At 36.5% G+C, this 15,585-nt stretch overlaps 1 protein-coding gene across 24 annotated transcripts in view; it reads right to left on the minus strand.

The window, feature by feature from the left end:
• Positions 1-15,585, minus strand: part of Slc4a10 (solute carrier family 4 member 10) — a 296,786-nt gene that overhangs the window by 117,945 nt on the left and 163,256 nt on the right. For 23 of the 24 annotated variants that reach the window (XM_028769142.1, XM_028769139.1, XM_028769136.1 and 20 more), the window contains one exon: positions 3,067-3,205. In XM_028769142.1, coding sequence (XP_028624975.1) covers positions 3,067-3,205 — 139 coding nt within the window. Of the gene's footprint in view, positions 1-3,066; positions 3,206-15,585 lie in introns of those variants that run through there. The other variant, XM_028769143.1, reaches the window with a different exon arrangement.

Consider the following 15,585-nt stretch of genomic DNA (forward strand, 5'->3'; position numbering starts at 1 on the left):
AGAGGGCCAAGAGAATGAATGGAAATAAGTAGCCTTGGGGACTGGAAAGTCAGAGAACCCTCTAGAAAGTACTAAAGACCCAGGAGATGAGATACTCTCAGGAATCATTGGGGGTGACCTTAGTCAAAATTCCCAACATTGGGGAAAGGGAACTCAAAGAGGCCACCTCCAGTAAATAGACAGGACCTCAAGTGGAAGTACTAACCCACAGTCAAAATTCCTGACCCAGAATTCTTCCTGTCTAAAAGAACTGCAGGGACAAAAATAGAGAAGTGATAGAAAGAAAGGTAGTCCAATGACTGGCCCAGATTGAGATCCATCTCATGGGGGGGACATCAAGGTTTGGCACTACTATGCTATGATGTGCTTACAGACAAGAGCCTGGCGTGGCTGTACTCTGAGAGCTCCTACCAGCAGTTGACTGAGACTGAAGCAAATACACCCAACCATTGGACTGAAGTCTAGGACCCCTTTGGTTGAATTAGGGGAAGGATTGAAACTAAAAGGGAGAGTTAACCCATAGGAAGACCAACAGTCTTAACTAAACCAGATGCCAAGAATCTCAGAGACTGAGCCACCAACCAGGAGCATACATGGGCTTGTCCCAGGCCCCTGGCACATATGTACCAGATGTCTTCCTGGTCCGCCTCAGTGGGAGAAGATGTGCATAATCCTCCAGAGACTTGAGGCCCCAGGGAAGAAGGCCTGACTGGGGAGAGCACCTTCACAGAGACAAAGAGGAGGAATAGGATGAGGAACTATGGGAGGGGGGACTGAGGGGAGGCAACGACTGGAACGTAAATAAATAAAATAGTTTTTTTAAATATCCAATAAGCATTAAATGGGCCAGTATTGCTCCTTACCATTCACTCATCAATAACATGGTAACACATTTAACACTAACTCTGTTAGATAAAATTAAGGCAAACTACTATAGTTTCAAGTTTAATATTCAATTAAGTGTTACAGGTCTCAGAATTCTGTTTCAACATGAGGCCCTTAAGCAATATCTCAACACCAAAAGCAGTCTGACTAGAGCTGTCTTACCATGTGAAATACAAAGATTAACAAAATGGTAATCACTGAATTGTATACTTCAGCACATCCTCTCCCTCTGCTGAGCATACTAAGCCCTCTACTTTTGTGTTTGACTAACTCCCAACTCAATTATCAAGAGTAAGCTCAGAAACATACAGCTCAGCTTTATGGAAATCTATTTTTAGCTTTTTAAAAATCATGACTTTTATTTTTTGACAAATATGTATCATTTTCTCATTCCCTTTTGGTTTAGTTACTGTTCTATTGCTGTCAAAAGAAACCATGACCAAGACCACTCTTATCGAAGAGAGCATTTAATTAGGGGCTTGTTTAGAGTTTTAGAGGCTTAGTCCCTGATCATCATGGTGGGAGACAGACAGCATGCCGCTAGAGCTGTAGCTGAGAGCATTATGTCCTGACGCACGGGCAGCAGGCAGAGAGTGAAACACTAGGCCTGGTGTGAGCTTTTGAAAGCTCAAAACCCACCCACAGTGACACATCTCCTCTAGTAAAGCCACAACTTTTTACACAGTTCCAGTAACTGGGAACCTAATATACATGAGCCTATTGGGGAATGATTTTCATTCAAACTACCACACTTTTCCTCACTCCAGAGCCTCTGAAATATCTGCATTGTTCTGTCAAATTCATGGACTCTTCTTTCATATTGTTGTTATATACATTACAACGAACATTATACAGACTGATAAGCTTGTACTTATGTATATAAGAATATAATGTAGTGTGTGTGGGTGGTATGATTCTGAGAGAGAGGAGAAGACAAGGGAAGAACTGGAAAGGAAAGAAGGGTGAAAGTAAAATAAATACAAGACCCATATATGAAAATCTCAAAATATATTAAATTAAAAGTAAAAAGAAAAAAAAAGAGAGATCAGAAATCACTTGTCCTGTGTAGTTATTCTGACCCTTGTGGAAAATGTTCTTGCTATTGAGAATGTGGCCCTCAAATAAGAAGTATTTGACATACCATCAAATGGAAGCTTGATTTAAAAAAATGATCATTATAGCAATTTTTATTGAAAAAACCCTGAATTTTGATCAAGATTGGATAAAGTTCAGTTATATAGCAATTATGTAATTTAAAAGATTGCATAAATTTATGTTGCTGATACAAAAATGCAAAACTTAAGAGTGTATAACTAATATATACTAAATCTACATTTTTTATAAACTCCAGGTAAGTCATATTCATATAAAAATCTGAATCACAGTAGACCAAGGACAACCCTATGTAATTACAGTTACTATGCATACCCTAGGCACAGTATTCATTATACAACATTTACAACTATGTGGTTTTGTCTAGACTGTAAATAATTGAAGGCAAGATCTAATGATTTTGCTGCTGCTATTCTACATATCATTTAATTGGTACTGCATAAATGATTATTAAATCAATGAATAAATGTAAGTAAGCACAAATTAGTGAAAGATAAAATTTAATTTACTTAATAGTAATTCATAGTTATATGGCATGACTAAAATATTAATTATGAATGATAGAATATATTTTTTAAAGATATTTTTAAAACATCCAACTTAGTGAATTCTTATGGTAGAAAAACAACTTAAAATATTTTTATTCCTTAACAAACACTAAATTAAACTGAGAACTATAACAAAATTCTCTTTCATGTTTTTTTTTTTTTTCAAAAAAAGCCCACAGTGAAATTACCACATGATAACACCAATTTGGGTATAAGTCAGCAGCTGAAAAGATAGAAACAAATTACTTTTGATTTCCATTGTTTTGTTGCCTGTACACAAATCATGTTACTGTTTATCTTTAAGGCCGCAGCTGTAGCTGGCTCTGCATCACTGTTTAATTACTGCCTTCAGATTTCATTCTGACCTATATACCATTATAGGATCTGCCCAGACCAGATGAGCAAATTCAGAAAGCTGTGAAACCCTACATGTTTGCAGAATCAACGCACTGAGACTCTATTCTTCTAATGACCTAGATAAAATAAAACTATTTTTTCATCCTTCAACCCAAATCTTTACCTGGCTGTTTCTCTCCACTCGGCATCTTCCCCTTCACGCCAGCAAATCTCGTCCAGTTCTGTGAAAAGGTCATGAGGAATGTGCTCCTCGTCATCATCCTCAGTTCCAAGAATAAACTGCACCCTCTGTGATGGGGTATCTATAAAAATCATATAGAAGGACATCTGTTTACCATAGCTACAAGCTTTAAATGTCCCAGCCAACCCTTAGGCACAATATCACACTCCTTGTGTCCCTCATATGAGCATCCAACCAATCTTAGCATAATACCGTCTAATTTTGAACCATATATATATATATGCATACACTCACACCTGTGTAGGAAGAAAAATTGTCTATACAATAGATGACATGATTTATCTACAAAGAAAATATCCCATAATACCTAAAAAGAAAGAAAAGAACTAGAGACATATATAGCAAGGTTACAGGGTATAAGTTTATATTCAGATCATTGCTATACACTATAATATGTAATTTCATAATAAAAAACACAATGGCTCCAACATATTGAATATTTAGGCACAAATTTATGGACACAAATGAAGGCATGTATAAAATCTCACAAAATAAATGATACAAACTAAGTAAGTGCTAAAGCTCCATTTTCAAAGCCTTGGAACCCATGGTGAAAATAAGAAGGTAAGGAGGAAGACAGCAAGGCTGAATTGATAAACCTGTATATAGAAGTCTTAAGATGGGATCAATGGATCATTACATGGAACTACAGTAAACAAGAAATAACCAGTATGTGAATTGCTTGAATTAGAAAAGAGAATAAAAGAAGGAGTGAAAGACTGACCACAGCAAAGCTCATGAGGCTGTGGTAGATAGGGTTAGTGCAGAGGAAGCAAAGAAGCTGAGTAAACCATTCCTCCTAGAAACAAAGGCTGCATTACTGAAGCAAAGCAAGGGGCAGCATTCTTTGATATACTGGCCCATACAAGCCATTAAGGACACTTGTTTATCTCCTCCTGAAGTCCCTATGAACAGCCACTATATGATAAAATATAAACATTACTCAATGCCTAGACATTGGGAGACAGTGTTGTTGCCTGGTTCAAGAGAAAAGGCAAATATTACTGAGTAAAACAAATATGATTGAGGCAATGTTTGATGACCAGTTCAAGAGCAAAGACAGGCATTACTGAGAAAACTAGGTATGCAAAGGCTGTGTTTGAATCAATAGGCCATATAAGACTGGATTCACAGGAGAGTTATGAAGAAGATTGATCCATCAGAGATGTTGGAACTAATATGGAACTTTAGTGGTTTTTGAGCCCTGTGGAGGGACATGATCTCTATTCAGTAAGAGAGGCTTTGGCAGACTAGCACCACAAAAATGATGCAGGAGTTCTAAAGCACATGCCTGATGTCAACAAAAGAAAAGAGCAGACACAGCGACTATCCAGCCTACAAGGAAGAAAATGTGACAAGATCTGTGCTCAGTCGCTCTCAAAAAGAACATTAACAGGAAGCCTAAACATTCCACTAGTGAGTTTTTGGAAGGCTTTAAACCCTGAGCAAAAAGTTGGTAGAAGAAAAGATGAAGAGCTAATCCCCTAGCATCCAGAGTGGGAGCTGTACTGAGGATGAAATGTTGTGTTTGGCCGACAACCCTTTCAGAATCCAGCTGCAGCTGATAGGAAAACAAACGCCATAGTGCTGATCCAGAGTCTATTATAGTTAAGATCCTAGCAGCACCCATGGTGGACTAAAGTGAGTCCTTGGACCCCAAGACAAGCCAAGAAACACAAGCCAGCCCTCCCAAGACTTCATAGGGAAACTCTCAGGAACCTACCTTAGGAGGAGCACCCCAGAATGAAACAGTGTGCCCATGGAAAGTGTCAATGAATATACCTGCTGTATTGTTCTTTGGTTTAACTATGTAACTCTATAGGAGCTCCCAAACATTCCTTAACTGGCACTGTAATGCTTATAATGGATGTCAGTGGTATTCAGGGGTCTTGTCCACCCTTGGTAAAAAGTTGCCATTCTATAATGTAAACCCCAACCATCTTACATGTTTGTAAAAGCATCTGTAAGAACAATAAAGACCACAGTGAAAGAATGTATACAAAGGCATCTTGTAAGATTGAAAAAGGCATAAAATGTTGTTGGATGGAAACCCTATCCCTCCCTCTGATTCTGGAAAAGTGAGGAGGGCTGGAAATAGAGACATTGGTGGCACTTAACTAGTAAAGTTCTATTACAGTGGTTGTGTAGTGATTTAAATGAGAAATGTCTCCCATAGGCTCATATATTTGAAACTTTGGTTCCTGGTTAGTGGCACTATTTGGAGAAGTTATGAACCTTTAGGAGGTGGAGCCTTAATGGAAGAAGACTTCACTGTAGGTGGGTTTTGAGAGTTTACAGCCTCACCCACTCACTTCTAGACTGCACTCTGGGATTTTTATTTGCCTTTGAGGATGTGAACATCCAGCCTCCTGTTCTGGTCATCTGCTACCATCTCACGCATACCGTTATGAAGTCAAGATACAATTTACTCTAGCAAGGCACTTTTGGCCATGGTGCTTTAACACAGCAAAAAAGTAATGCAGGGTGATAATTCAAAAACTGAAAAATGGATACAGAAGACATTTTAACATTGGAAGAATGAACAGAGAAAAGGAATAATTTAGGAGCAAAAAGGAGATTTTGTAAAATTAGATGGACAGTGGATAGTAGAATTGATGTTGAGCAAATACATGACGCACATCTTTCTCTTTATAGATACCATCCTATACAGTAAATTAGAGAAATAGAAGAGAAAAGTCTCTGCCTTCTTGTAGTTTTCATCCAGTAGAAACAATGGTATAATGGAGTAAAGCAGAAGAGAACTTAGAAACAAGTAAGAAGTCAGTAATGCAAATGGCTGAATGGTCAATGGTTAGGGCATACATAGCCTCTAATTGTACGACTGGAATCTAAAGGAATAGATGTTACTTTTATAATGATAACTAATCAAATAACCTCTCTCCACTTGTAATATAAACTCAATTTTCAAAAAATGATTAACTATAAAAAGTCAATTTAGACAATTATACCATTTAAATCATAACTAGAAATTTTATTAGCGAACTCATAACTGGATTATTTCCCATGTGCTCCATGTTTCCTTATCATTCATATACTATTTAGACAGCTTCTCACAAACATTGGTTCTAAACCTCAATGAAAATATTCTTGTTTGTATACCCAATGCTCATTCCCTATTTTGGGGCCCTTTCTGAAGAGTTGTCAAAAATATATTGATAAACATATTTCTCATGTCAGCATAGCAAGTGTAACAGTACAGGTGAGTTGGAATTTTTCCATTTTAATGTGTGATTTTATTGCCAAGAAGTATATACTTTACTGACTACAGTAGTTACTGACTTAAGGAAGAGACCCACAGTTTATTTACCATGATGTATCTCGGTATTATAGAAATTTTCATCTTCTTTATCCTTGCTATACATAAGAGTTGTCAGTATTCAGATAATCCATCTTTTGATATAATAAAATAATAACAAGATTGACAATTATTCTTTCAATTCATGTCTTCAGGCTCCTTCAGACTTAACAATACTTTTATTTTGGTTGAATCTTAGCATGTTCTCATATTATTTGAGTATAACACAACTGAATGAGGAAGATTACTTACTATTAATGTTAATTCATAATTATGGGTAATAAGGTGATATAATGAATTTTCAACTAAACCACCAAAATCCGACAGATATTTCTCACCAAAGAAGTTGTAAGAGAATATTAAGGATTTACAAACTGTATCCCTGAAAATTTAGTTAAATACTTCCCACGTTTACCCGCATACACACCAAGACGGGAGTGAGAACAGAACGAGGCAGTACACATGCGCGCTAGCATATTTCTTCAAATAGACTTGTGATGTGAGTCTCAAATCCCTATCTCTAAATAAAGAGGAAGAACAGAGGTATCTGCCTCTTACTAAAGTGTACTGAGTAGAGATCCAAGAGTACCAGGGGACCTGGAATTCTCCAAAAAGCCTGGATTAAGACTCCTGCTTAGAAGGGCAGTGGTGGTGCATGCCTTTAATCCCAGCACTTGGGAGGCAGAGGCAGGCAGATTTCTGAGTTCGAGGCCAGCCTGGTCTATAGGACGGTCCTGGTTCCAGGACAGCCAGGGCTATACAGGGAAACCTTGTCTCAAAAAACCAAAAAAAAAAAAAGAAAGAAAGAAAGGAAGGAAGGAAGGAAGGAAGGAAGGAAGGAAGGAAGGAAGGAAGGAAGAAAAAAAGAAGAAAAGACTCCTGCCTAAAAATAAAATGTCTGTCTAGCTGATGATGGCTGAGGCTCCTGCTTTGAATAACAACTGAATTTCCAAAATTTATCAGGGCAGTGAACGTGTGTAGGTGCTTCACAGATGGGCAAAATAAGACAGAGGTAGGAGGTATTTACAAAAAGTACGTGCAATGTGGATCTGACTTAGATCTCATATAATAAGCTGATGAAAAACAATGGGGAAAGCACTGAGAGAAAATCTACTCCTAGAACTGAATGACTACAGGATAAAGATGAATGCATGATAAAGTAATTAGAATTCTTGTTGGAGGCCACGGGAAAGGATGGGAAAACAGCTATCTAACTCTTAGAGGGCAGCCCACTGTTTAGCACATTCATGATGTGTGTACCTTAGAGAGGCAGAGAGCCCCAAGGACTACGTGTCCTGAGGACTTCAGGCTGTTACAGAGTTTCACTTGGTGCCCTCGTGGTCATCACATCCCTCATAATCTATGAACTGTGTGAAAACTCTAATGGGGGTTCCAGCCTCTCACTGGGCAATGTCATTGGCACTTACAATAATAGTGATTGATTCTTTTTCAACTATTGCTGCTGAAGCAGATTAATGATTCAACCATCACCTTTAGAAAGAATTTGGAGATGTATTGTTAGTAAAGTTAAGTTATGATGTTTTTGTTAGTGGCTTTGATGTAGAACTTCTTGGGGAACAATTTAAAATTCAGAAAGGCACACTCTTCAAAGTTGTGAGAGGGATTTTCTAAGGTCTGGAACAAGAACAATGGCAGCCCAACTAGCACTAGCTGATGTGCCTTTCTTGCTAAAGCTGGGTTGGTGATTAATTTCTTGTGCTCATTTTTGCTCTTGGATTCCTGATATGATTTAATGAGAAACTGTTAATGAGTAGGTGTGCACCCTGAGGATTTAAAGTGGAAATGAGGATTTTTTACATAAAATTTTAGATTTATGATTCTTTTAATATTTTCTTTTTAAAATTACCTTTTAAGATAAATAATAAAACAATTGATCCTGCCGGGCAGTGGTGGTGTGTGCCTTTGATCCCAGCATTTGGGAGGCAGAGGCAGGTGGATTTCTGAGTTCAAGGCCAGCCTGGTCTACAGAGTGAGTTCCAGGACAGCCAGGGCTACACAGAGAAACCTTGTCTCAAAAAACCAAAAAACCGGAAAACAAAAAAAAAAATTGATCCTTTCTTTGTAATTGCAAATTTTGAAGCCTGCCAGTAAGACACCTGCCTGGGAAAAATACATTGGTTGCTTATACTTTGTTAATTTATAACGAGTTACTTAAACATATATTATCTGAATCCTTGGAAATAATTTGCTTTTTCACCTATAATATGTAAAATGTTTAATCATGTAAAGGAATTGGGGAAAATGCTGTTTTTCACTTGTAATTATTGTAATTATTCACTTAAAAATAGAATGTAATCACATTCTAATTTTTAAACTGTTTGAGAGGTTTTGCTGGGGGATATAAACTATGGGAGGAAAATAAAGGTGTTGGAGCCTTGCTTGATCCACCATGCGTGTGCGTGTGTGCGTGCGTGTGTGTGTGTGTGTGTGTGCGTGTGTTTTCACCCCTTTCACTGGCCCCAGAGAATTAAGTTTTGCTCCCTCAGAGTAAATTCTGCTGAGTGATTAGCTGCCAATACCATACATCCCCCTCAGTATATGACCTGTTGAAGCTGGCCTTTTGTAAATTATGGTGACATACTCTCTAAAAAGGAATGCACAAACTCAGGTTTCTTTTTTTTTTTTTCTTTTACCTAAACCTAGAAAATGTGGCATCATTTTATAACAATTCAGTCCAGAAAGAACCTTACTGTTTCTTCGTTCCCATGGACTGGACTCATTTCGTACCATACAAATCTACAGGAATAAAAAACTGGCTGGAAGTTGATACGGTATTTGAAGTAAGCAAAGGTTGTTCAAGGTAGGAAAATTATAAAGCGTTTTCTCTTTCTTCAACTTCAATAGGCTCTTACCTACACAAAGTCTAGCTGTAGAAAGGGAGACAACCTCATGGTCAACCCAAGTTCAGATTATACTTTCTGATTCTGTTACATGAGACTAGACTTTCTGATTCCTGCTTCAGTCTTCCAGGCATTGGAATTATAGCTGTTACCATTACATATGGCTCAGGGTTCCCTAGTATGCACGAAACATTAGCCTTTAAACTCTTTATATTTCATTAAATATAGTAGTTGCTTATACTAATTCTATAAAGTGAAAAGAGATAAAATTGATTTTAATGTATAAGCCTCCTTGGGTCACATATATTCAAATTCTATCTCTTATATGTATCACAGTATAGTCAATAAAGCACTGATATTACTCGATATTAAACAATGTAGATCACAAGAATACTACAAAAGACTCGTATCTTTGTAAGTGCTCATTATTCTCAGCAAGATTCAGTAATATGTCACATATAATTTTACATGCTTAATATATTACAAGTTTGAAAAAGAAATTACATTTACACTACATGTTAGTTTTGAACATTGGCCAGGTATTTTATTTTTAGATATCAATAATGCTGCTAAATATTACTAGCAAATTTTTTTTGGAATACAACATTTTTTACATTTTTATGTATTTTTATTTGATATTTTATTTACATTTCAGATGTTATCCCCTTTCTGCATTTCTCCCCCACCCAGGTACCCCCATCCCATCTCCCCTCCTCTTGCTTCTATGAGGGTATGCCCCACCCACCCACCCACCCACCCACTCCCACCTCCCTGCCCTCGAATTCCCCCATACTGGGGCATCCAGCCTTCATGGGACCAAGTACCTCCTCTCTCACCTATCTGACAAGGCCTTAGCTGGAGCCATGGGTCCCTCCCTATGTGCTCCCAGGCTGGTGGTTTAGACCCTAGGAGCTCTGGTTGGTTAGTATTGTTGCTATCCTCATGGGGCCACAAACCCTTTCAGCTCCTTCAGTCTTCTCTCTAACTCCTTCATTGGGAACCCCATGATTAGTTCAATGGTTAGCTGTGAGCATACGCCTCTGTATATGTCAGGGTCTGGCAGACTTCTAAGGACACAGCTAGATCAGGCTCCTCTCAGCATGCACTTCCTGACATCCACATCAGCGTCTACCTTTGGTGACTGCACGTGGGATGGTTACCCAGGTGGAACGGTCTCCAGACAACCCCTCCCTCAGTTTCTGTCTTACATTTAGTCTCCATATTTGTTCCCTTGAGTATTTCGTTACTCCTTCTGAGAAGGACTAAAGCACCCACACTTTGGTCTTCCTTCTTCATGAGCTTCATGTGGTCTGTGAGTTGTATCTTGGGTATTGCATGCTTTTGGGTTAATATCCAATTATCAGTGAGTGCATATCACGTATATTCTTTTGTGATTTACTAGCAAATATTTTAAACAATCTGTCAAACTACGTTACATGTAAGATGAGCAATGACTGAGTCAATAGCTAAATCTCACAATTCACTTCTTCAAAAACAGATGCTAACTTAGTAAATAAAGCATGCTTCTTAAAAACAAGACTGATAAATTCCTTTAACAAAGAAACAAAAGAAAAGATATACTTAATGGTGTGCCATACGAATTTCTTAACTACTTTATCTGAGATAAGAATCTCGTGCTATTTTATCCTAGAAGCATACTATCTCCAAGATAGTTATCTTATATTTTCAAACCTGATCTCACCATGTACATTATTTCTAGTTGGTGTTCTACTTCTTGTTGCTTTAGAATAAACAATATAGTGAGTAACTATAAATATAACATAAATTGTACTTCCATGGTTATACTAAGAAAGGAGTCCAAGTCTTGCATGGGATACGTGTAAGTACGCGACACAGCTGGTTGTGGTTGTATAAAGGAGCCTGTTCAACCTTCCTTGTTGCTTGTCAACCACCATACCTCACAGTAGGCATACCTTAAACTGCCACAATCCCAATAAGTTTAAATCATTTTTCCTTTAGTATCTTATTTCAGCATACTATTTATCTACAATTTGGGTAGATGAATAATATGCATGCATCCACCCTTAAAAATTCAATTTGCTAAATATATGAGACTTGAACTTGAGAATTCTTAGTGTTTCCCCTTATAAAGCATCAAAATCAGCCACTACAAACATCCAAAGTACAAATCACAAAATAATCAAGGAATAAAAACCTCATATTTTTGAATAAAGAGGACTTGAGAGTATAAAATGGGAGATCAGGTATTCAAAAGACTTCTCTAAGATACAATAAAAATAACTATAGCATAAAATGTCAGTATATAATCTATTTTATGAAGATAGCATTTACTTGGGTTCAAAATAATATATGCCTTTTTGTTTCTGCTTTTAATTCTAAAACATAAAAATGATTTTATAGGCATTATGTGCTATTCATCAAAGTCTTTTCATGAACACCCAGCCATATTTTAACATCTTTAAAAGAATTTAGATTATGTTCCAATAGAAATTCTGTGTTGTACAATGCCTATTTGTATCTACTGAAACTATATACTTTAAAATAGCACACTATATATTATGTAAATCATACTACTATCAAAAAAGAAAAAATCTTTTAATTGATATAAACATTTTTCCTTAAATGATTGGTATTTTATTATTTTTTGGTAGCCCTTCATATCATAGGCTACTAAAATATAAACTGCAGCTATAAATATAGCATAAATACGATATAAAATATAGTATAGACAAGATTAAGAATCTGTGTTTATATTGACTAAAACATGCAGTGAAAGTAAACACGACAACACAGGGAAATCTGTCTAAAGGATAACATCCTCTGAGTAGTCTTTCACAGGATCTGGAGACAAACCATTAAGGGAATTAAAATATGAAACCCAGGTCCCCCTGGCCCTTTCATTGCTGTCTCTTCAAGGGCATTCTTTGTCTTATGGTAGCTTGCCTATAGGACCCCCTCCTCCCACCCTACTTCCATTTCTTTGGGATTCAGTGTCTTGGTAGAGACCTAATTTAGCTCTTTCCAAAGACCTTATCAGCCTTCTCTTCTAGTCCATCTTTACTCCTTTGTGTCAATCACCAATATGAAGAAACACTTTCTGCAAGAGACACCCTCCCCCCCCCAACCCCCAAGTGGTTGCACTGGACTGGGAGTCAAAACAGCTCTCTACCAGGAACCCAACAGCCATCACATTTTTCTAGAATCCAGAGACTGGCAACAAAAACCAAAGGAGGGAACACATCCACCTTACAGGAAAAAGAACAGATAACAATACAAAGAAACACCTTAAACATTCTAACTCCAGATGTCAGAGAGCAGTTCGAAAACAAGAATGCAAAAAAGCAAGACAATACTCCTCCATTAGAAGCCTATTGCAGTAGGCCCTGAGAAGTTGAACATAGCTAAATCACAAGACAAGGACTTCAAAACTGAAATTATGAGTATGTTAAAGACACAAAGAGGCTACTAATAAATGCCTTAATGTATGAAATAATGAAAACAATTCAAGATACAAAAGTAGAACTTAACAATAAATAGAATCACTAAAGAAAATCCAAACTGAAATAAAACTAGACACAAAAATCTTAGAATTTCAAACATAAGAGGTAAGAGGCTTACTCTGAGGGAAGCTTCACCAACCAATAAAAAGACATAGAAGAGAAAAATCTCAGTTATTGAAAACAAAGTAGAAGAAATGGGTACCTCAATCAAAGATAATGTTAAATCTAAAAAAATCTGGGCACAAAGCATCTATATAGCCATCTACACACAAATCTATAACATCATGAAAAAAGTCAACCCTACAAATAATAGGGATAGAAGAAGAAAGCCTGACAAAAGCACATATATTTTTAACAAAATACTAGAAGAAAATCTCACCAATCGGAAGGAATTGCCTATCAAAATACAGTAGTCACAGAAAACACAAAATAAACAGAACCAGAAAATATATTCCTTATGACACATAACAATCAAATCACTAAATGTGTAGAACAAAGAAACAGTATTAAAAGCTGCAAGAGAAAAGCCATACAACATATAAACATAGACCTTTTGGTATAATACGTGTTTTCTCAGTGGAGACTTAGAAAGCCAGAAGGGCCTGTATAGATGAATAATATTATATAAGCTTTAAGAAACCACAGATGTCAGACCAGAATACTACACTCAGCAAATCTATCAGTCACAATAAACAGAGAAAGAAAACTCCACAAAAAAACCAATTTTATGCAACTTCTATCTAGCACTCCAACTCTACAGGAGGTGCTAACAGGAAACTTTCAGTCTAAAGAGGTGAGACACATCCAAAAAGAAATAAACAACAGATACTCTCTCCCAAAACTGTAAATCATAAAAAGGATTCAAAGCCACAATATAGCAAGAAAGTAACAGAGATCAATACACACTGCATGCCGATAATTCTCTATACTAAAAGTTTTAATTCCCCAACGAAAAGACATAGACTAATAGACTGGGTTCGAAAATAGGATCCATCTTTCTGCTGCATCTGTAAAACACATTTCACTATCAAGGCTATATATCAACTCAGGATAAAAGACTGGAGAAAGATATTCTAAGCAAATAGACCACCCAAAAATCCAAGCAGATGAGGCCATTCTAATATGCGATTAAATAGACATCAAGCCAAAACTAATCAGAAGTGATAGAAGACACTATACACTTATTTAAAAATCTACCAAGAGAATAATGTAATTCTAATCATTTATGAACAAAACACAATGGCATCGAAATTCATCAAACAAACAAACAAAACAACAAGAACCACTACCACAGCTAAACTCACATGTTGACTCTAATAGTGATAGAGGGTTACTTCAATAACCCACTCACCAATAGACAGGTCATCCAGACAAAAACTAAACAGAGAACCACTATAGCTAACTATATCTATCATAAATTAAATAGAACTCCAGAATCTAGTCCATCCAAACACCCAAGAATATACATTCTTCTTAGCAGTTATTACAATGCTCTCTAAAATTTACCACATTCTTGGACACAAAGCAAAACAGTTATGAAATAACCCTTTGTGTCCTATTTGACCAAGGATTAGAGTTGAATATTAACAACAATAGAAACAACAGCAAGTTTATGAACTCATGAAAACTGAACAACTCACAATTGTAAGAAAGGAGGATCAAGACAGAAATAAAGAACTTTTTAGAACTGGATGAAAATGAAAACACAACATACCCAAACCTATGAGGCATAGTGAAGGCAGTTCTAAGATGCAAGTTCATAGCACTAATGTCTGCATAAAATTGAGAGAGCTCATTAGAACTATAAGAAATAACACCCAAAAGAGAAATAATCAAAAAATAAACAAGAAATAAAACTGACAAATAAAATCAGTGAAAGAGACACAAACAGGACAAAACAAGAAAGCAAGTAAATAGTTAATGAAATAAAGAATTGGTTCTTTAAAAAACTCAACAGGAAAAATGCCCCATTTAAGAAGACAGGGCATCAAGTCATAGAAGACTAAGGATAGTGAACTTGCAAAGGCAGAGGTGATTTTGGGATCAGGTCAGATGGTTGATTAATTTAGCTAAGCCTAGAAAAGTCCTCTATCTATTTTTAAGGTCATGCTAATATATACAGTATCTTTGTGTACTATATTTTAAATAACTAATAGAGTTTTTATATTTATTTCTACTGCTCATAGATTAGCCAGTAGTAACTAACAATAATCCTTATCATATTTCTTGCAACATTCTTTGAGAGGCTGAAGGGGAAAAATCAATATTTCTGAATTTCCCTCACTATCATTCATATTTTCACTGATTATAAGTTCTGCTTCAAACTGGTCATTCTAAAATACTCATTACTATTCCCACTTAAAAATAAAATTTTAAATTCTACAAAGTGAGTAAAGGATGATAGTAAACACAGTGAGGCACAAAACTGTGCAGCTTCCATTCATTACAGTAGAGAGAAGGATTAAATGTGGTTGTAGCTTCGGGAAAACTATTGTACTTGTTGATTATAATATTGAACTTAAGGGGAAAAAGAATTTGGTAGTCAGTAAACCGCTTGTTGAGCAAGCACAGAACCAAAATTCAAATCCTTAGAAGCTCAATAAAATTAAGACCTGGCAACACATTTCTGAAACCTAGCACCGTAGGAAAGTAGACAGAAGAGGGTCCCTGGTGCTTACTAGGCAGCCAGTCAACTGACACAGGGAAGCTCACTAAGAGGCCTGACAAGAACGAAGGAAAGAAAGAAAGAAAGAAAGAAAGAAAGAAAGAAAGAAAGAAAGAA

The sequence above is a fragment of the Grammomys surdaster genome, unplaced genomic scaffold (assembly GCF_004785775.1).
Source record: "Grammomys surdaster isolate TR1022 unplaced genomic scaffold, NIH_TR_1.0 191, whole genome shotgun sequence".
NCBI classification, from domain to species: Eukaryota; Metazoa; Chordata; class Mammalia; order Rodentia; family Muridae; genus Grammomys; species Grammomys surdaster.